This window comes from Amblyomma maculatum, chromosome 3, assembly GCF_055883805.1.
Source record: "Amblyomma maculatum isolate TAMU_Amacu chromosome 3, ASM5588380v1, whole genome shotgun sequence".
NCBI lineage: Eukaryota > Metazoa > Arthropoda > Arachnida > Ixodida > Ixodidae > Amblyomma > Amblyomma maculatum.
Genome location: NC_139346.1, coordinates 202,158,282 through 202,180,015, shown reverse-complemented (window position 1 = coordinate 202,180,015; position 21,734 = coordinate 202,158,282). Strand labels below are relative to the sequence as shown.

General features: G+C 43.5%; 1 protein-coding gene across 2 annotated transcripts in view; it reads right to left on the bottom strand.

Annotated features, from left to right (window-relative positions):
• Positions 1-21,734, bottom strand: part of LOC146197449 (ribosome assembly protein METTL17, mitochondrial) — a 33,280-nt gene that overhangs the window by 5,814 nt on the left and 5,732 nt on the right. For both annotated transcript variants that reach the window (XM_084599276.1, XM_084599277.1), the window contains exons 5-13: positions 17,193-17,274; positions 16,528-16,601; positions 14,398-14,492; positions 9,979-10,049; positions 7,349-7,456; positions 5,494-5,562; positions 5,214-5,258; positions 4,650-4,742; positions 352-415 (exon numbers count right to left, since the gene is read on the bottom strand). In XM_084599276.1, coding sequence (XP_084455402.1) covers positions 352-415; positions 4,650-4,742; positions 5,214-5,258; positions 5,494-5,562; positions 7,349-7,456; positions 9,979-10,049; positions 14,398-14,492; positions 16,528-16,601; positions 17,193-17,274 — 701 coding nt within the window. The remainder of the gene's footprint in view (positions 1-351; positions 416-4,649; positions 4,743-5,213; positions 5,259-5,493; positions 5,563-7,348; positions 7,457-9,978; positions 10,050-14,397; positions 14,493-16,527; positions 16,602-17,192; positions 17,275-21,734) is intronic.

The window sequence follows — 21,734 nt, the reverse complement described above, 5'->3', positions numbered from 1 at the left end:
TTTATTGCTGGTGGCGTTAAAGTCACGGGGTAGGCTAAAATAGGTAAATAATTGAACTTCTGGTTTTGTATCACTATGGAATGCCTAAACTTTCAGCAACATTATGCAGCGGATTGTATAAATACAATTGGTCCACAGGTTCCTTAGTTCTTTTGCGGGTGCAAGTCGGCCCAATAAAGAGTTTCATTCAAGCACAATGGCAGTGTCTTCATTTTTGTGGCTAACGGGCTTTTCACCACAACATGACAATATGTTCAATCCAATAAGGCATTTTCTCATCATTATCTTACTCAATTCATTTTTTAAACTTTCAATACTCGCAACCCTATTTCAAACGTTCCAATCACTCACCGGGAATGTCTCCATGTTTCTGCAGCACGACATAAGAGTATCTTGCAGCAGCACCTTGCATTTTCTGAATATGCAGAGAACAAAGACACAAAAATGTTGTCAGAAACAAGTTGGAAGTGAAGCCTCAGTGAAAGCAGCACCTTCACAGTAATATCTGCAAGACAGCCCCAATAGATAGGATAACAAAATTAATAGAAACTCTCCGTAACTAACCTACATATATGTAACTATGTAACTCGTGTCCTTTGCTGTTATAGATCGGCGTACCTTGCCTCGTGCCAGCCAAGCCCTATTGATTCATCTTTGCTATCTACCGAGGACCAGCTCGCCATCTTATCTGGCTCCCAGGTGTGCCAGCTGAGGACCGGCGATCATCCTGCACCGCACCGTAACTAGGGACGCCGGCCAACCACGAGAGGTCGCCGCGCCATCAAACCCTATAAAAACCACCGCCTGGCATCATCGCCCTGGGATTCGCAGCCACAACTGCACATATGTAACTCGTGTCCTTTGCTGTTATAGGTAGGCATTTTGTTTCTTTGTTCTTTCAAAGTTCCTGACCTCAGTGGCTGCCAATCCCTATTACTGTGTCTTGATATTTGCTTAAATGGGTATTGATGTGTGTACGTACCGTGCTCGCATTGGTTCATTTTTTGCTCGTCGGTCAATTCACTGCTCCCGTAGTGAGCGTTTCGCATCAGAATGTGGCCTTCTACGTATGCTGTGCCCTAAAACTTCTTCGCTTATGTTATCCATGTGTATTGCAATGCTCTTACTCTGTGCGGGCGACGTAGAGGCTAACCCAGGTCCTAAGATTGACGATGTACTCACGCTGCTAAAAGAGTGCCACGCTGAAACCACTACGTCGTTAAGAGAAATCAATCAGCAGATCAACTCGATAAATGCGCGAGTGTCCACTATTGAACAATGTCTGACTGGTGTATCGGGGCTCAAAAACGGCCTTGTCACAATGAGCGACTCTGTGCAGGAATGCAAGGTGAACATTAACAAAACAAACAGTGAATTGATTGGTGTGGTAGAGGACATGAACAACCGCATGCGAAGAAATAATTTGATCATCAAAGGCCTTCCTGAAGTCGAACAAGAAGGATATGCTGAATCCGAGCGCATTGTCAAAGAATTTATAGGTACCTATCTGGGTATCCAAGTCGGCGACATCGAAAGAGCCCACCGGTTAGGACAGCGTCGTGCTGATAGTCATCGGCCAATCATTGTTAAATTCCTTAACTTTAAGTCTAAAACCGAAGTTCTAAGTAATGCATTCAAGTTAAAGGATGTCAAAACACCAAAAGTCTGGTTGGATGAGGATTTTTCTCCTAAAGTTCTTTACGAAAGAAAAAGGCTACGCGACTTCGCCAAGGATCAACGCAGTGCAAACGAGCGTTTCAGTGTGCGCTACAACAAACTACACATGAGGGGCGGCATTTATCGCTATGATTCAGCCTCAGACTGTGTTATTCGTATCTCTGCCCCTCATGTGCAAGAACAAAGCGCCTCTGCTACTGTAATCGATACTTCTGACTCTCAAAACCAAGAGGAAACCACTGAATGACAGTATGTAAAACCACGTAAGAAAACGGCCACACCAAATCCGATTTCTCTGCTCTTGGCAAATTTCCGCAGCATATTTCGTAAACTTGATGTTTTAAAAACAATAATTCACACTTGTTCTGCTGACATCCTTGTGGGAACTGAAACTTGGCTTTCTAATGACATCGCCAGCAGCGAACTAATGTTCCCATCGTCGTTTGTACTTTTCCGTCGAGATAGGATCGGGGCTAGAGGAGGAGGAGTGCTTATTGCGGTAAAGGAACAGTTCCAACCATCGCTCATAGATATTGAATCGCCTCTAGAAATAATCTGGGTCTCTGTTCACTTTTCGCACATTCATTGTGTCCTTGGTGCTTGCTACCGACCGCCAGACTGCCGCTCTAATTTCTCTGAACTGTTCAGTGACGCAATTGATCAAATCTCGATCAAATTTCCACGCTGTTTTCTAGTCATATGCGGTGATTTTAACTATCCAGCCATAGATTGGAGCACCTCATCTATTAACACACAGCATGATCGCGCAGAAAATCTTCGGTTTCTTCACTGCCTTCACTACCATCACCTCACCCAGGTAGTCGATAAACCAACTCGCGGAAATCACATATTAGACCTCATCCTGACAAACAGTCCTGACCTTGCATGTACTCAAGTCATGGAAAACATCAGCGATCACAGAGCCGTTCATTGCTCATTGTCTCTACCTCGCACTGAAAAAACAAAAATAAAAAAACAAATACTAAACTATGGGCGCGCAGATACCGAAAGAATAAATATCATATTAGATAGTTTTTTTAACCGAGTTTCACTCCAGCTTCGCGAGCCGTTCAACTAATGAAAACTGGTGCTTATTTCGAGATCAGCTAAAATATATAGAAAATTCATGTGTGCCCAAATGTACAATAACATCTCGTAAAAGCGACCCATGGTTCTCTCGGGATGTTGGAAGACACCTAAACAGGAAGAAGAGAGCGTATAGAAAAGCTAGTCGGTCAAATGCCCATGAAGATTGGCAGAAATACAAGGAAATTTCCAGGCTTGCCGAAAAAACAGTTGCTGATGCGAAAAAGAAATATTTTAATTGCACTCTCCCAAATCTTTTAAAAACAGATCCTAAGAAGTTCTGGAATATGGTAAATCCTAAGCAAAATCAGTCCATTCCAGCCATGACAGGGACAGATGGCAACATACTACCACCAGAGGAGTGCGCCGAACACTTTAACAGGCACTTTGCCAGCGTATTCACACAAGAACATCCAATCTCCGATTCCCTTACGCTCCCCAGGCTAAGCATCCCGTTCGCATACCCGTCCATTATCATCACCGCCCATGGCGTGAAGTGCGCTATAGACCGTCTACCGTTCAAGACTAGCCCAGGGCCCGACGGCGTGAGTGCTAAACTTTTAAGGCTAACAAGTGAGTTTTCAGCTGTTATACTTTCCCTTATATTTCAACAATCAATTGATTCTGGATGTGTACCTGATGACTGGAGATTAGCCTATGTTTTACCAATACCTAAATCTGGCGATAATACACTTTTCAGCAACTACCGGCCTATTTCGCTAACTTCAATCAGTTGTAAACTGCTCGAGCACATTCTTTACTCCCACATTATGGCCCACCTGAACCAAAACAATTTGCTGATAAACAATCAGCACGGTTTCCGTCCGAAGCTTTCATGCCAGACTCAACTTTACGAACTAGTAACAGACATTCACACTTCATTGCATCTGATCCATTATGTGGATGGCATCTTTATCGATTTTTCAAAGGCTTTTGACCGTGTACCTCATAAACGATTACTAATGAAAATACGCAATCTGGAGTTAGATAATAAGACAATAAGATGGCTTGAAGCATTCCTCACCAATCGTCTTCAGGCCGTTAAACTGAACAGTACTATTTCCAGTCCAGCACCAGTCAGGTCTGGTGTCCCTCAAGGTTCGGTAATAGGCCCGCTTTTATTCTTAATATACATTAATGATATAACTGATAATATTACTTCTACAGTTCGGCTCTTTGCCGATGATTGTATAATCTACAGAGATATAAGCAGCCCTAACGACACAACTACTTTGCAATCTGACTTAGACAAGCTAACGGCATGGTGCTGCAACTGGCAGATACAAATTAACGCAGAAAAGACTAAACATATAAAGTTTTCCATAGGTTCAAAGTCTTCTCCCAATATCTACACTATAAATAATGGTTTAATAGACTCGGTCTCCTCGATTAAATACCTTGGCGTCTACCTAAATTCTACATTAACATGGACTGACCACATAGAGCAAACTACGTCTAAAGCACAAAAGAAACTTGGCTATCTCAAGCATCGCTTATATCTCGCCGACAGGAACACCAGACTTGAAGCTTATAATTTCCTTGTACGTCCTTCTCTGGAATATGCATCAATAATTTGACACCCTTATCAAATCACCCTAACTAACATTCTTGAATCCGTCCAAAATAAAGCTGCTCGATTCATCTTGTCATCCTATTCACGATATCAAAGCGTTTCATCTCTTAAATTAAATATTAGCGCTGAAACTTTAGCGCATTAAAGGGAAATGCCAGCCATATCGCGGTGTGCCACGTGTGCAATGCCATATTTTACTGTCATATTTGCGTTGCAGTAAACAAAACCACATGGTTGCTCCCGCACATATTAAATAAAGATGAATTGATTGATCATTATTATTTTTAATTTCTACTATTAAGTGACCACAGACCGGCGTGAATAGGGGCTCCTCGTAGCGTGCTTCGAAGTTGCATGGAATTCCAAGTGCCTGCGTCTCCCTTGGGCAGTCACGGTCATGGGGGCACTGAATATTGTGGAGGCGTAATGCGCACCAGACCAACAGCACCACAGGAAAGAGACAAGAAAAATGAACACCACGTTTTTGAAGAAACGGCAAATGAATGAAACTGAAAATGACATTACACTGCAACAGCTACCAGGTGAAGCTATTGTGGCAAGATGTCACACGCAGAACTACAAGTGCGAAAGTTAGGGCCTCATTTCTTTGCTTAATGAACACCAGCGGAGGGCAAAACAAACAAGACGGATCTATACACATCTGCTTTGTTGTCCTCTATTGTCCCATATTGCTACCCTTGTTGTACAACTATAATCAATGCTGAATTTGGTTAATGGTATCAGACGTGCAACTTCGAGAAAACAACACCCTATCCTATACTGCTCTTAAAAAGAGTGTTTGTTACAAAAAATAATAGTTGCCCGAAATTCTCCACTGCTGTCCCTTGTCAGGTCGAAGAAGAAAAGATCCACTCACGGGAGCCAGAACTCTGGCAGGCTTCTGACCACTGTCTTTGCTGATCTGAAGGAAATAACAAGGTTGTAATCATCACAGTCAACACTTGGAAAGAAGTTAAGGTTCAGAGCCTGCACAAAGTCAGACACATTGAGCATCAATCTTTTCCATTAAAGTAAAGGTAAACAAGAGGTGAAAACAAAGCTGAATCTTGAAGAACGAAATCAGGTGTGCAAACTACACACACACGGCTGCCACATTAGCGCAACCTTTGCAGGGCTGAAGTATTTTGGGCACTAACCATGAGTATGAAGTCGCGAGCTTCTGCGATTGCGTTATGTCCAGCCTGCGTGCCATTCTCAATAAGAACCTGTGGGAAGAAAAAGAAAGGAAACGGATAGACAGTTAAACCTGGGTATAACAAAATTGTAAAATGTCCGCGATTTTTCATTACATCCAGGTTTTCATTACATGCAGTTTTCGCATGAAGACCCAAAAGGACAATGTAGAATGAAACCAGATGAAGAATTGATGTAAGAGAAAGCACCTTGTAAGTGTTTACAGTAAATCAGATTTGAAGTGATAGAAGGGAATGTCTCGCGATCGCGCTGATAGCGCAGCGCGACTACGGCGGCAGCCTCCGCGGCTAGTGCGACGCGTCCACAAGGGAGCGGGGAAAGGGGGTGGAGGAGGAATCAGTAGCCTGTTGCAGGCACAGAGTAAGAACAGAAGCATCGTCAGATGACACTAGTCAGGTGGGAGGTGCCTTGATACTCGTGCCCCTGCTATGCCTCGAAGAGAGCACATTGGAGAGAATGATTGCACCGATTGCTGCCTCCAGTCCAGCCTTGCAGCCAGCAACAGTGAAACCGATAACTCTCCAACGTGTTGCAGTGAAGCATGTCTTCTCCTTTGCAGGTGCACGTTATAGCACTCTACAAGCTATACCATGCACTAAGTTTTGTGCCGGGAGAAGTCGGGTGCTTCATGTATCAAGCATTGGCATCCCCCTGTGACACCATCTTGTAGCTCGAAAGCACTTGTGCTTCACTGGTTATGCGGCGAAACTGGGCATTCCCAAATAGCCCTGCATACCTTCGAATTAACCAGGATAGTGCAGGTCACTGGTTCAAATTATCCGGTAAAAGTTACACTAGAAATTAGACGAATGCAGAAATTCTTCTAATGATACGGATTTCGAATCAACCAAATCCCAAATATTGAGGCTGTACTACAGTGGTGCAAGCAAATAAATACTGATGGGGAGGGCAGGTTTATGCGTCACCAGTTGAAAAAAAAAAAAAAAGTGGGCAAAAAAAAGTTCGAAAGGATGGGGGGATGTAGCGCTCAGAAAATTTCGGAAGGTGTTCCAACACCACAACCCCGCGCCCTGGCTGCGGCTCTGCTCTACTCTGCGCGGTAGCACAGAGAAAGTCGCTTTGTCCAACTGCATTATAATATCACTGTCGTGCGGACACTTCTTATTCCAACAGAGTTTACTAGGGCAAAACTCAATGCAGATCAAGCGTTTCCACATGACTTACCGTATTTACCGAATTCCAACGCGCACCTTTTTTCGGTGAAAATAAGCCTTAAAATTGCATGCGCATTAGATTCGGGTATAAACCGAAACTGCCCGAAATTAGGCACACGTTAGAACCGAAGTTTGCAATGATTTGTTTGTTTGTTTGTTTGTTTTGTCGTAAATCAGGTGCGCGTTAGAATTGAGGGCACGTTGGAATTGGGTAAATACAGTATTTCATTTGAAATCAAGCCTTACGCCACTTGGCACCAAGTTGATTCCTGAAGTGCAGACTGAATTTTTGAGGCAGGTCGAGTGGTTGCCACTGTTGTTATCAAGCTTGAGAAAATAAAGTTCACTCTAATAACAGGCTAAACTGCTAGCCTGCATAACTTTAAAAATACAGGAACAGTATCTAGATAAAATTTTGTTCGTTCACTTCACTTGAGTGCAGTTTCTTTGTTTGCTACAACCAGTACAACTTGCTTGGCAAGTACCAGCTCGATTGATTAGGATTGAGTGTGGAAACGCATAGCACCAAAACTGCGGTCAGGAACAGATGTCGCCTTCTTCCTTAATTGGCAGTGGTAAAAATTAGATGCATGGATTGGTGATGAAAAAAGCAAAGCCTTACCAGGAAGCGACTAGTCTTTCCCCAAAGGCTGGCCACAGTTTCCAGTCTTCGCTGTGCATTTGGCAGCTCCATCATTGTGAATGCACTAACTACGAGGTCAAATGTAATCTGAAGGAGTGAAAAAGTGAAACATAAGATGCAATATACGCAGATACAAACAAAACTTGCGAAGTAGCTGAGCTTCGTAGCTGCAGGGTCGGCTACATGGCCCGATTTTTCGCTTTGATATCTTGTTCCTCCGGCCACCTGCAGAGGGAATCTTGGGTGCACTTCCTCTCGCCAAGTTTTTACGTTTCAGAGTTGCATCTGAATGCCTCATGCGATGAAGAGATTAAGACACAAAGGCAGGAGTGGGATATAGTGAGACTTGAAGGCAATAAAAGTCTGCAGACACTCCATCACCGACAACACCCCTCATGAGCTCAATGCAGTGCCGTTAGCAGTGAGCAAAAGCAATAAAGAGGAAAACCACTCCACCCAGTTTCTTCCTGGTTTGCCTTTTCTCTTCTATCAATCTCTCCATCAGTAACAGCTAGCGTAACTCGATGTTCTCCCCCCACTTTCCTTCTTTCTCTTTTCACCGCCCATTTCTGTTCTCTTATGTTTCTTTCCTGGCTGCTTTTACCGGTATTTCTGGACAGGTTTCAGCCACACAATGTCTGACGCTGTAAAGAACATGCATCCCCACAATGCATCCCCCCAAAGATGGCTTCCAAGTACCAACACAGAGCACTGCGAGAAAGCTGCCTTGCTGAAGCATGCTTTCTTGGGTGGGAAGTTTCTTGCAAATAGAGAAAAGGCAAGGCACCATAGTGCCCGCACTGATGGAGATCTGATGCTGTAGATCTTGTTCTCACATGTGCGTCAAGTGCCTCATGCTGCCTGATCGCTGAATGGAGGCTTAAAAATTCAGGGTTGCATTTTCTCCTGACACATCACAACAACATGTTACTGTGGCGCATAGATGCCCAGGCAACAATGCTATGTGCCTGCTCTTCGTATGGGAGCTAACAGCTTTGCTAGTTAGAGGGCCCCCCCCCCCCCCCCCCCCCCCCCCCGAAGAAAAAAGAAAAAGAAACAGCAGCCACTGTGGGACGAAGTGAGAAAGATCAGACAGTGAAAAAAGAAAACTAGACCCTGCTGCTTTCAAGTAGAATAATGTGAGCTCGTTTCATGCTTTCAGTCTCGTACAGGGTACATTCTTATGTTTGTAGATTTGTATTTTAAAAATCGTGAGAGATAAGTTGGTGCAGTCTACGAAGGTGGGTTGTACAGCAAGGCGGACACTAAATATGTTATAGAGCTCAATGATTAATGATTAATAAGCTAAACTGAACTAACCAGCTTCTTCATTTTTGATCTTAAGGGCATATTGGAGTGTCTGAAGAAGACGAAGCACATCACTTCGATAACAACAAAGGCACTGCAGTTGGCAGATCTGCGCGCGTTTTGGGCTCCCTTCTGTTGCACTAGTCCTCCCCATTTCCCTACTGTTCAGTAGTGCTTATTGCCGCAGTTTCCCTATGCTAAGTCATACAATATTATATTGCAAAATCGAAGGGCGTCAACATTAAAGGTAAGTAGTACCTATTTAAAATTTTATCAATCGGCAATGTGACTCAAAATACTGAACGTCAAAAATACCCATCTGAAAACTCGCTAAGTTGACTTCTATTTTTATTTATTTCGAAAACTTGCCATAAGGCATACTACAGGAAATTGTGTGAAGCATTTTCTTACAGGAACCAGAGGAAGCTCCTGCTCTTATTGCTGCCGGTCAGCAATTTCAAGAAATCTTTTTCCCTTGAGCTGGCTTTTTATCCCACCCATATAGATAAAAAAGAACTGGTGAAGGATTTGAAAAAAAAAATTAGGTTTTCCGCTCGTGCCACCTAACAGAGATGTAGAGGTTACATGCGGCAGGCACCCGACAACTTCATTCTAAAATACAGACTTCTGACACAGGCTTGGCATAGATCACTTGTGTTTTGTCATAATGGAGCAGCATGCAGAAGGCTTTATCTTCTGGTGCAGCCCGACGCAATAGGCACGCCAATCATGCCACTGCAGTGCCCTATACTTTGTATCATGCCACATGACAGTTGGCGTTTTTACATGCCAGTACGAGATATTACGCAAGTGCTTTTTGGCTCTGACAAGTGCCAATGTTTCGCCACTGTGAAAGCAATCTCAGTGCTCAGTGCATTGGACACACCCTTCCATGCTACACCTTCAGCAATTATAATGATGTAGCCATTTTCTCACAAACAAAGCCATACCATTTTCAGCACATCTGGCCAATCAAATTAGGCAAGACGTATCTCTGTTAACGCTCACACTTCAACAAAGTTCAATGTTTCAGCATAAAAATATATGTTACAGCACCCATGGTTCATTACCAAATACTTCATATGAAAAAAAAAAAAAAGTGTAAGTTATGAATGCATTAAAAAGTATATGCTAGCACACCCCTGCCTTGCTTCTACTGCCACATCACCTGACCTGCCAGATAGCTCAGTAGTTAGGGTGCTTAACTGCGGCATTTCCACTGAAGCAGAACGCAAGTTAACCTATCTATACCTGTAGGAACATAAAGTGGCTGAACAAGTAAATAAAAGAGAAATAGTCACCGCATCTGTAGCTGGAAGGAACTCTCGTTGGAAAAAGGATGGCAACTTCAGCTCCGATTTGGTGTTGCCTCCTAATTTAAAAGAACACAAAACCCCCTTCAACACATAGGCCACCAACAAAAAAGAAAATTCACACAGTTTTTGCTCTTTGAAATGTGTTTTTGTTTGAACTTGCACATGTAACACCCTCTCTATATACTACGGTCGAACCCGAATATATCAAATTTGGATAATTCAAATTTTGGTTATATCGAACAGATGAAATATCCCCTTGAAAATCCAATGTAAAATTAGAAGAAAACTGCGTCGTATATCAAACTCCAATTACACCTGTCGTTCGATATATCAAATTCCGCACCACACATTGGAAGGTGCGCCTTCCCCAGAGACGATCACATCACCCTCGGCCGTTTGCTTCATGACGTTTTCAAGCCATGCGTGGAAGGAGTGAGAAAGAACCGGTTCGGCGAAGGCCAGTCTAGAACAGCACCGCGCCCTTTCCCCAAAGGCGCACGCATATGCGGTGATCGTTCACCATGCAGCAGCAAGTGACGTTTGCAAGCCATGTGCGTGAAGAAAAAAGAGGAAACCTGTTTGGCAACGACCAGTACAAAGCAGATGCAGTCAATGCAGTCGTGGTGTTCAAGGGAGGGGAAACAACAAGATAGAGCGAAGTGTAAGGGTGTGCCCAAGCTGCCGAGCTTTCTATCGCCTTCCTCCCTCTTTCCCGGTCTCCGTTCGAAGCAGCATACACTATTCATGTGCAGACAAGCAAGCTCAGCTCGTGGAAGACGAAATGTCGGACACAGCTGCGGACATCAAAAAGCGGGATTTTTTTTTTTTTCGAGACTCGTCCATCCTTGCATCTATGAATCACAGAAAGCACGTGATGAGCGGCGATCATGACACCGACTTTCAAAATTGTTCGCTTAAAATGGCATTTGATGCTAACACGCTTTCGAATGATTTTATGGCAGTGGGCGCTGCCCGCCCCAAGCGCGGCATGATAAACTGAACCAGGCTTGTGCAATAAAGCCATCATAGGCACTCCGCTAAGTTCACTCCCCACTACCGCAGGAGCTAATGTCAAAAGTATGGGCAAACGATAGTCGCTGCGCAGCATCATGGCGTGCCACCAATAAATGCGCTTTGGATGCGACGGCTGAAACGGAGAGACGCGCCACCGACTAACATGTTTTATTTATTTATTTTTTTGAATTCTCGGCAGCAAAAGTAGGGTGGGGTGTGTTTATTGTGAGAGTGAGTTGATTACGTGACAAATACGGTGTCATCTTTCACAATCGCAAGCCCGATTTATGAATATTGAATTATCGAAATATTGAACTATTTTTCGGTTCCCTTCAAGTTCCATATGTCCAGGTTCAACTGTAATATGACAAACATATATTTTGACCACAGATGCTGTTCAAGCAACAATGACCAGAAGAGGGCAGCATGTTCATAAAACGTACCACCGAATGAGTACCAGTGCGCATGTAAGGGAACATATCAAATGAGCTCTGCTATACTGAAACAACAGTCAAGCCTGGATATATTAAACTTGCATATATCGAATTATTACTTATACCTAGGCCATCTGCTTTCCGGTTTTAACTGAAAAATGCTGAGAAACAATCACCGGTAAAAGGAATATCTGTTAATACCGAAATACATCATTTTCTAGGCCTATTGAGATCAGAAGGCGACTGTGTTCGCCACGAAATCTTCGAGCCCCTTTCCTCTTCAAATGTTATGCACTCATAGCAATACAGGCAATGTCTTAAACCCACCTCAACAAAAATACTGCCGCATGGCTCCGTTTTCTCTTTCGAATAGCACTGTGTGAATGGCCGACAGCCTATAGGCATTGGCAGCCAACTCTGTTCTAGGAACGTTTGTGTTATAGTGTGGGACCATTCTTCTTGTCTATGGGAAAAAAAAAAGCCCGAATTTGGCCTGGCTCATGGACAAAAGGATTAGCCAGTCAGCTGCGCAACTCTCAAGAAGAGCTGTCAGGAACTGCAGCGGTTCAAGTTCAAAACTATCTGGTATTAAATCTTAAACAAAAATGGCTGTTCATAGTGAGCCCTCCATGATGGCCTTATTTTTCAGGCCTTTAGTTATACCGAATTTCTGCTGCGCTGATGCTGTGAGAGAGAGGAGACAAAAGCTGAAAGCACTTCCACAGACACCAGAATATTCTCAAAAAGCTCAAGAAAATAACTTTTCAAGATGAGGCTCGGTGATGAGACATCTAACCGACATATCAGCACTGCTGCGAGCAACAAGCTGTCGGAGAGCCAAGTCTGTGACAGTTGTTCGAAGGCGACAACGGCATGTTTCAGAATATTTCGCGTTGGCACGGCATGACAGGATCGCTAAAACGACGCAAGCATCATGTTTACGGATGCAGTTTACCAGCTGTTCCCGCAGTGTGACTCCGCCATGAGAGCATATCCCACTGCAAACAGAGCAGACAACGCGTCTACTCGTTGATGTCACGAGATTTTGACCCACGTGACATATCAATGTTATGTCTTCCGTTTTTTGACGTCAAGTAAAAACGTGGCAACTACGAACTGAGACCAAAATGTGCACTAATAATACGATAATATATTACGTAATGTGATTTTGGGCTTCTAACACATTGCTCTATGCTTACAGAATTGTTATGAACAATTTACAACATAAAAGTACAGCATTAAAATTTGGTGTTCCTGCCTTTTTAACGCTACATTGTTGCCATGTTGGTAACTGACATTTGGTGCACTGTTCATCATCAGATGAAGGCAGCCTGGATTACCGAATTTTTGTTGTGGCTATTGAGTGACGGAGGGTTGAAATTTGGGTCAGTTGGTACATAGTCAGAGAATAAAAACCAGCCAAGGGACGAGGACGAAGAAAGACGATGTACACACGGAAGCTTCCGTGTGTACATCGCCTTTCTTCGTCCTCGTCCCTTGGCTAGTTTTTATTCTCTGACTATTGAGTGACCTTAGTCACTGCAGAAAGCGTCAAAAATAAGCTGTACCCTATTATCAATTCAGATACCTATTATCGCATTCATAGCGCACCAGTAACAGAGCGAGCTTCCCAAACTACCGTTCGGTGTAGGTACGCAGTGAGCCACCACGTGGAAAGACGCGAGCAGCGCAATCGCTTACACTCCATACTGGCCCATAGAGTGGCACATGAAGATGCACCCCCCTTTCCGATGCCTGCCACGAGGTGCAGCTCAGTGCGCGGGTGCGCACACTAAGGGACTTGTTTGCCTCGTGGGTTGCACATTCACCACGAACCCACTATGGTGGCCCAGTGGTGAGGACGCTCGACTACTGTGCCGAAAGATTCAGGATCGAATCCCGGCTGCAGCGGCTGCTATTCGATGGAGGCGAAAAGCAAGGCGTCCGTGTGCTGTGCAATGTCAGTGCACATTAAAGAACCCCAGGTAGTCGAAATTTCTGGAGGCCTCCACAACGGCATCTCTCACAACCCAACTTGCTTTGGGACGTTAAACCCCATAAACCAAACCATTCACAACAAGTGATGTTCTGCCAGCATACTGGCGGGCAGCATGTCGTGCTGCTACACGAAGTGCGCAGCTAGCGTGGGTGCATCATATTCGGGCTTCTGGGTTATAGAGAAGCTCATTTGCTGGCATGTCTTATTTATCAAAATATCTATACATTACAAACTACTCCGCAATTCCCTTCAAACTTGATAGATCCAGGTTCGATTGAACACCACTACCTAAAGGTGTGCCCAACATGGCACTAAATCAGTGATGATAGCATTATAGACACAAGCCAGACCGTTTAACCTCTCCTGAGACATATGACTGAAGTTTAAAAACAAAGCATGTCTTACTAAGCATGTAGCTTTACCGCTCAAACTGAACAGGCACACACAGTCAAGAGAACCAGTCTGATCAGTTTGAAAGAACTAGACCAGCGGTGCTCTTTGAAAGGTAATATACCCAGATGAGCTTATTGAAACCAAGCTGCCTTCCATCCTCTCTCTTATAATGTCACATAAAGTTATAAAGTACTCACACGAAAAACTGCTGACACACATGGAGACAAAGACACATGAAGACATGCATACTGCTTAAGAATTTGAACTTCAATGTATAATTTTTTTTACTTCCAAATGGTACTAACCCATGGTGTCGATGATGATGTCAAATGGATTAGGAAAGCTGCTATAGCGTACTCAATGCAAGCACCTCTAATAATGAGTTCTTGGTCAAAATAGTTAACTATGCTGCAGAGAATTTGAAAGTACAATTTAGAGAATTACTTTCATCATTCATAATTCATTCTTGGTACCCACATAACTGCGGCTTTCCAGGGGAAAAAATGAACACCAGTCAGCAAAGCAATAACCAGACCAGAGCACATTAAAGATAGTAGTACTTGCCATTGACCAGAAGCCTTGCCAGGTTATGCATGTGGTTAGAGATGTCGATGCTATAGTACTCTTGGAAGTACTTGGGCCAGATATTTTTCGCAGCCCTGAAATATGCCAACACACAAAGAGTGAGCTCTGATGAAGCAATAACTAGGGGCATTACTGGTAATACCCCTAGTTCCCCATGATTCCATGAAAACTTGTGGATATTTCATACAACTGTGTCTTAGCAATCGCGCTCTCTACAATAGACACCGCCACAGCAATGTATTTTCAATTCCCCATCAGCAAGCCATACAAAGCAATGCAAGCATTTCCTCCCACAACAAAAAATTTTTGCAGCTCTGCTGACACTCCGTGAAAGATCAAATTTAATAAGCATCAATGTGCGCATAAAGAAGCGGCCTGGCACACGACGGTTTAGCAATGGCCCACATCAACCTTCAGCTTCTCTTGCTTGCCGAGATGAAGGCGTGATTAAAATTAGTTGTGCGTCCATTTTAATGTTATCGCATCAACAGAGACAGGTAACAACATCAGAAGTAAAAAGCAGCGGATAGTTCCAAAGTGTGTTCACTGCGGCTTCAGTACAGAGCATGTTAGGCATAGTGACATCAAGCTAGCCATGGTACAGTCACCCGCCAAGCCGAAGTGAAGTGCATTACTTCGCAAGCAGTACACCGCTGGTGTGGGTGCACTCTAATTTCACCCTTCGCGTGCCGCAAACAAGCATCATGCTGTTCTTTTTTCAATGCAGTTCTAGGCACAGCTTCAACAGAATGATTAACGCATCCCTAGTATATTCACCCCATACGTTGCAAAACATTTTCAAAAGATCAGAGCAACTGAATACCTGGCACATCTAAAGGATTAATTTGAACCCAAATCCCGAAGTGCACACACCTCTCAGTATGAAAGCAGAGTGCTGCTATAATGCGTGTGGGAAGGAAAATACAGTCAAAGCTCGTTACTACGAACTCTATATTAACAAATTTTTCAAATGAACAAATTTTTCAGAATCCCCAGCTGATTTCCTATGATTTCAATGTAAAACTATTTAAGAATTACGAATTTCAATATAGCATATATTTCAGAATAACGTAAATATTTTATCTTTTCTTCTATAATGTAGGAATATCAGTATTACGAATCAGGGTAAAATTGACAGAGCCACAGCTCACAGCTCTCGCTTGATACAGAAACTGCTGTTTCTGTGTGTATGGTCAGTGGGCTGTAGCTATCATCATCAGCATGTCTAGTGCCAGCTTCTAGCGCCAGCACAAAGCTGTGGATTATTACGCAGTAGCCAGCAGGCCTAGCCGGTCGCCTTTTTCCTTTCTGTGTTGTGTGTTATCCGACGGTTGGCCGTTCGTGTCATTCGTGCGAAGATTTTTCTTTCTTTCTTTTTTTTTTTTTTTTGTTGCAGATTACCTTATTGCGAAGTTTGTGCGAGATCTGACAACGATTGCAGCCAGCAAAAGTGCCAAGAAGATAGGAAAGCAGCTTTCACTGCAAGAAATTGATGCAGAAAAAAAGCGAATCCGCCTATACAGACAGCTAGCATAGCCCCATCGCCGCAATATTTTAAAAGACCGAGACAAGATTTTCAAAATTCAGGGAACACTGAAGATGAGGTCATATCGAAGTATGATGTTTTTTTTGCACATGGACAAAGTCCATATTTTCATCGCTCGGTGCAATCATGCACCCGATGAAGTGCTGCACAAATGTGGAAGGTGTATGTGATGGAGTGGTGCAATATCGTGTGCGGTCGTGTTTGCTGCCCGCAGCAGAAGAGAATAACTGATTTCTTCAAATAAAAATAAATCAACTTTGGAGTTAGTGCAACATTTTCATTTGAGGTTTTGCTTGTCTACAAACGTGCCTACTGCCAAGGTATGTCACTTTCATATCTGTAGAATACAATACTTGTATGCATACTTCTATTCATACGCAAAATTCAATACTTGCCACTGCAGAAAGTCAGGGGCCTTAAGAATAGGGCTGCTTAGTTTAAACAGTAACCACTGCTCCATATCAACATTTCTCTGATCAGAAATTCACCAAGCCACTAATTTTTGACTCTGCCATTGTTTCATTTACAATCAGCATGCAAAAAAAAAAAAAAAAGAAGCATACCAATAGCAAGTGCCAATGCCTGACCCAAAGTCCATGATAGAAGCAGGGGAAAATGCAGGATCCAGATGCCGAATCTGTAAATGGGCAAAAAAGAAGCCATACAGTGCAAAGTCAGTTTTTTTCTAAGTTCTGAAATGAAAAGATATTGCTACCAATATTTATATGTTGGGCTGAGAACCCCCCACAGACATTCTATAGGCACATATCATCTGGAAGCGTGCACCGTGTGCTGTCTTTCACAGCACCTTATCAGAAAGGTGAGCAGGGTCGTAGCATTCGACCTGTGGATGCTACAAGGTGGTGCATTTGTAGGTATGACTACAGGAGCTCCTCAGCCATGCGGTTTCTGTATGAAATGAGTGTAGGGCTAGAATTCGTTGCGCTGCCGTGCCAATGAGAATTGCACTTTCGAATATAAAAATTTAATTGGCTACTGCAACTGACCAACTACAAAGTATCTGCTAACAAAATAAAACGAAACATTAAAATCTAATTTCATCGAGAATAAATATGTATTTTGCTGACAAACAGATAATCAACACAGTCATTATGAGCCAAACAATTGATTGTCACAAACGAAAATTGGGTGGAGCCCTCCCCAGAGCTCATATTTAAAGGTTTCTGGGTCTTCTGAGGCAACTCTGCGATCAACGCACTGCTCTTACCTCATGAAATACGTCGTGGACTACAGCATAGTCAGCAGCAAGCCGTGCCACAAGATAGGTCCGTGCACCAAATTCATCATAGCTGCATGACACAGAAAGAATGTGGGACTTAGTGTCACAATATATGCCAATTACACAACTACACAAACAATGCGCGAAAACTGCTTGATAAATGTAGCTGCAATACACATGAGCACTGCTCCGATGTTTCATTTTCATCCTGCGGTCCACAGCAATGCGGAGAAAACGAGGGTGTGGAGGGGGAAGGAGTTAGGGATGGATGTAGACGCAAAGAAATAAGAAATAAATGTCAGGAAAATCCTGAATGACAAAAGCAACAAGGTAACAAGACCATCCTAATTTTTTTTTTCTCTTAGCATCCCTTCTCCTTTGTTACTAAGTTAGTTCAGGCCAACGCTGGTACTGTCAGGAGAAAAAGTGGCGTTCGCCACGCCTGCCTCTCTTCATGACACTTCTTGCAGTTTTTCACCAAGCAAAAGAATCGTGAATTTAAACGAGAAAATTGACATGCCTTTAGATGCAAACGGTCCCTTCCTCGATTGCACTGACGGCTAACAGTACCAGAAGTGGGTGTTGAAACAATATAGTAAAGCTCAGGTTGCAAGCAAAACTGTTGCTCCCAACAGTACAACCTGAACAAGTGTGTGGTAATACTGCTGATAAAGCCTCACAAATGTATAGTGATTACTTTCCAGAGTTTCTATGCCCAATGACAAAAAACTAACCTCGCACATGCACAGAACGAGTCAAGAGAGCAAGGTCTACTACAGTGTTTCTCAAAGAGGTAGCAGAATTGGGATTGAGTCAAGGCTAAATGGGCTTCTAAAAAACACATACTTTATAAGCCTGCATAACCTGCAGAAGACGTGAGGAAGAGGCGACAAAACTGTGTCTAGCCAGGCTAGAGGTATCGTGCGACCTTTCTTTTCCTTTTTTTTTTCTGTGACTGCAGGTTTTGCAGACCCCCATTTGAGAAACACTTGTCTATTATGCGTAAAATGCGTCAAAGGCCGGAGTCTGCCCAGGAATTTAAAATAACAGTGCGCCTGAGACATATACAAAATAATTGATCAGGACTTAAAGGCATATCTAAAAGGCATCTTAAAGGCATGAAATCGATCCTCGCCAACCTTTTGACGGGTGCCAATAAAAGTTATTTCTCTCTCTCTCTTTGCAAGTTTCAGCTTGTCTGCTCTAATAAATTCACCCAGCCTTGTTGTGCACACATTAATCAGTGGTTTCCATTGCACAGCATTTTCTGGTTCCTAATATGGCCCTCTTCAGCTACCCGAGAGGCTACCATTCAAAGCTAGAGCTGTACGAGCGTGGCTGTCAGTAAATGAAACATGTGCAGCGCTATTAGTGACATGACCACCCTCTAAATGATTGTCATGAGGCCACTTGTTCCGGTGGTGTGCAGTACAGACGAAAAAATGGAGAAGAGGTGGATAGAATGAGTCTATGAATATTGATTGCAAGGCAGCCTCCGTGCAAAATTAAAGTCATCGCAGTCACCAATCCACAGCGACCAGTGGAGGGAAATGGTGAAATGTGGCATTATTAGTGGTTCAAAACTGATGCACATTTAAGTTTCTGACCGACACATTACATGGTGTGTCTCTTAAATCTTTCGCAGCTACTGAGATATGAAAGAAACATCTGCTCACAGCAAGACAAATGGCAAACCATATGATGTGCATCATAAAGTACATAAAGTATTCATTAGTAAAACCTCGTTACAAGAGACACTCAAGGAAGCCAAGAAAGATGCCCCTTATAACTAAAGTCTCTTGTGACTAAATATTCTTAAAACGCTGAGGATCGAGTTAGACTAGACCAGTTTATTGCATACCAGCACGAAAGCAAATATAAACAAATTCACACATTATTAACAGGAAATTGTTAAGAATGACTTAAAGAAACCTTTCATAGCAGCTTGTCTTTCTGTGAGTACAGAGCTTCCTTCCGAACATCTGAAGGTAAAGCACTTCCCTTTGCAAGCCTTCTTGTTGCTCACAATGTCTTTGAAGTGCTCTAAGGTAAACGTAACATAAAAGCAAGTAACTACTGTGCCTGTCTTTTTTCTACAACTAAATAAACATTTGAATTTGTGTCTGATGCAAAACTATGCGGATGAATCATCGAGCAGAACAGCCCCATGTGAAAGATGACAGCTCTAGAGTCCAACCGCTCTGACTACCGGTGTACAAAGCGACCAACCAGCATTGCGGAAGCTGGGACCGAAATTCAAGCTAACGTAAATTGAACTTAACAGTCACTGCAGGAGTCCGACTGTCACTACAAAAGGGGGGGGGGGAATCAGATCTGGCGATATGCACAACATCACGCCCCTGCCTGTTGAGTGACAAGGATGGTTTTGGCTGCCCAGCTTTGCTCAGTCGCAACAGCTAGCGGCCAATATGGGTGCAACCGGAACCCATACTGAGGGATGACAAATCCCCAGGAAGCTGTCAGCGTACTCCCTTGGCACTGTGAGTGTTCCATGGCCTAGCGTTAGGCTATTGCCAGGGACGGCGGCAGCAGGTCCATAGTAGGTCTAGACGATACACATGTAATTCGGTAAAATAAAGACACTTCAATTGAAAGTCCCCCTTGTGCCAAAGAGGCAAACGCATAGATTTCAGTTGCCAAAGAGAATGGGTCCTCACGGAGGCCTGGTGGCTGGAATGGACTAAGCTTTGGTTCTGGGGAATTCGTCTTTAGGCTCGAAAGAGCAAAAGAGTTGGTAATAAACTGGTGGCATAACAGTTGTGGAAGCGCCTAGTATGGAAAGGTCTTTGCATTGAGTACCATGCTGGAATGAATCAACAACAAGTAGGAGAGTGGAAAGGTGCTAAAGCACTAAGTAAAACTCTAAACATGGCTGGCCCACGAAGGCATGCAGGAACGGCATAAACACCAAGTATAGAAAGGTTTTAAAACATTGAGCACTGCTTTGAAAAGGGGCCAGAAGGTAGTAGGAGCAAGGAAGAGTGTTAAAGCACTTAGTACAGCTCGATACACAATCAGCACAAGTAGGAGTACAGGAAAGGCGTGGAAGCACTGACTTCGGAAGCAATTAGTAGCCCGACGAAATATGTCAGAGTTACCCTATTTGCCCAAGGTGTATACCTTTGTAGGCAGCACCATGAGTAACCGCAACTATTATTGCATAGCAGGGATGGGGCTTCAGGATTGTTCACCCTGGACGAGATACCATCCTACAGACTATGTCAGCGCGAAAGTCGAGGAAGGTATCCACCAGTGCGCGTCAGAGCCAGTACTCACAACCACTTGCATAGTACCTTAGAGCAGGGATGAAAACTACCCACAACGGCGAAATCTTTCTCTCTAGTATCCTGAGCAGGGTCGGTGTGAGGGACCCTGGCTTGAGGGAAGAACCTTAAAAGTAACCTCACATTAAGGGACCTGACTCAGAGGTTGAAGGTCCGGCAAATGCCCTGCGGTGGCTGGAATACGCCTGGAGGCCAAGGGCCGCACATTTGGCTAAGGCGAGCGCTCGCCCTCTAAGGTGACTCGAAAGGGAGCTCAACTCAATTGGATGTATAATTTGGCAAATTCCTTCATTGTCCCCAATCCTTCCCAGTCCCGTAACCCCTTCCCATCAACCCATTTCCTTTTCCTTAGTCCCACTCCTTCTGCTGCTTGCCAGGGGAGATTAAGGAAGTCTTCCCGGCTCCGCTCCCCTGGCTGTGGGTTGCTGTAACAGCTTTCCCCACTTTATTTTATTAACTTCTAATCGAAAATACTTTATCTGGATGGCCTAATTTCTTTATCTTTTAAACCGGTTTAATCTTTCTCTACCCGCGATACAGTAGTGGTGCGGGCAATGTCTGTCTGTGGACATCAATCTAACTTCCACTATAGAAGCAGAATGACGGAAATTTCAGTGTAGTAAAACAATAGTCGCAACCATGCGAGGTGTGACATCCACTTCCAGAACAGAATGGAATCAAGCAAAAGGAACGAGAAATAAAGCGCATACAAGTCAGTACATTGTCGGCCACATTGTGTTAGTGTATCTGAATTGCGTCTCTTCTAAAGATAGAGGAATTTACTCTAGGCACCCAAAAACGTTGCCCTTAATAACCAAGTTTTTCTTGTAACCGTGTCTTTTGTATGCGATGTTGTTAACATGGCGAACATAGGAAAAGCAACCAAACTATTTTCAAGTGTCTCTCATAACTGAGTGTCTCTTGTAACCATGTCTCCTGCAAAGAGATTTTACTCTATAATTGGAAAACCTTCAACAGAACACGCTGCCAATTCCTGTGCGCTCATCAAACTTTAGGACTGCGTCAGAGCAGATTGAATATGAGCACAAAGAACCAGACGCTTTCAAAACACCACAGAAGTGCTCTGTCTAGGCTTGCAGAAAGATCACCAATTGCAGTGTGACACTATGTGGGATAGTAGCACAAATGCATGCCACTTCCTCACCATTCTTTCCTCTCATGCAAACAGAAAACATCCATCTACAGATTATTTGTGTTCTGTTAT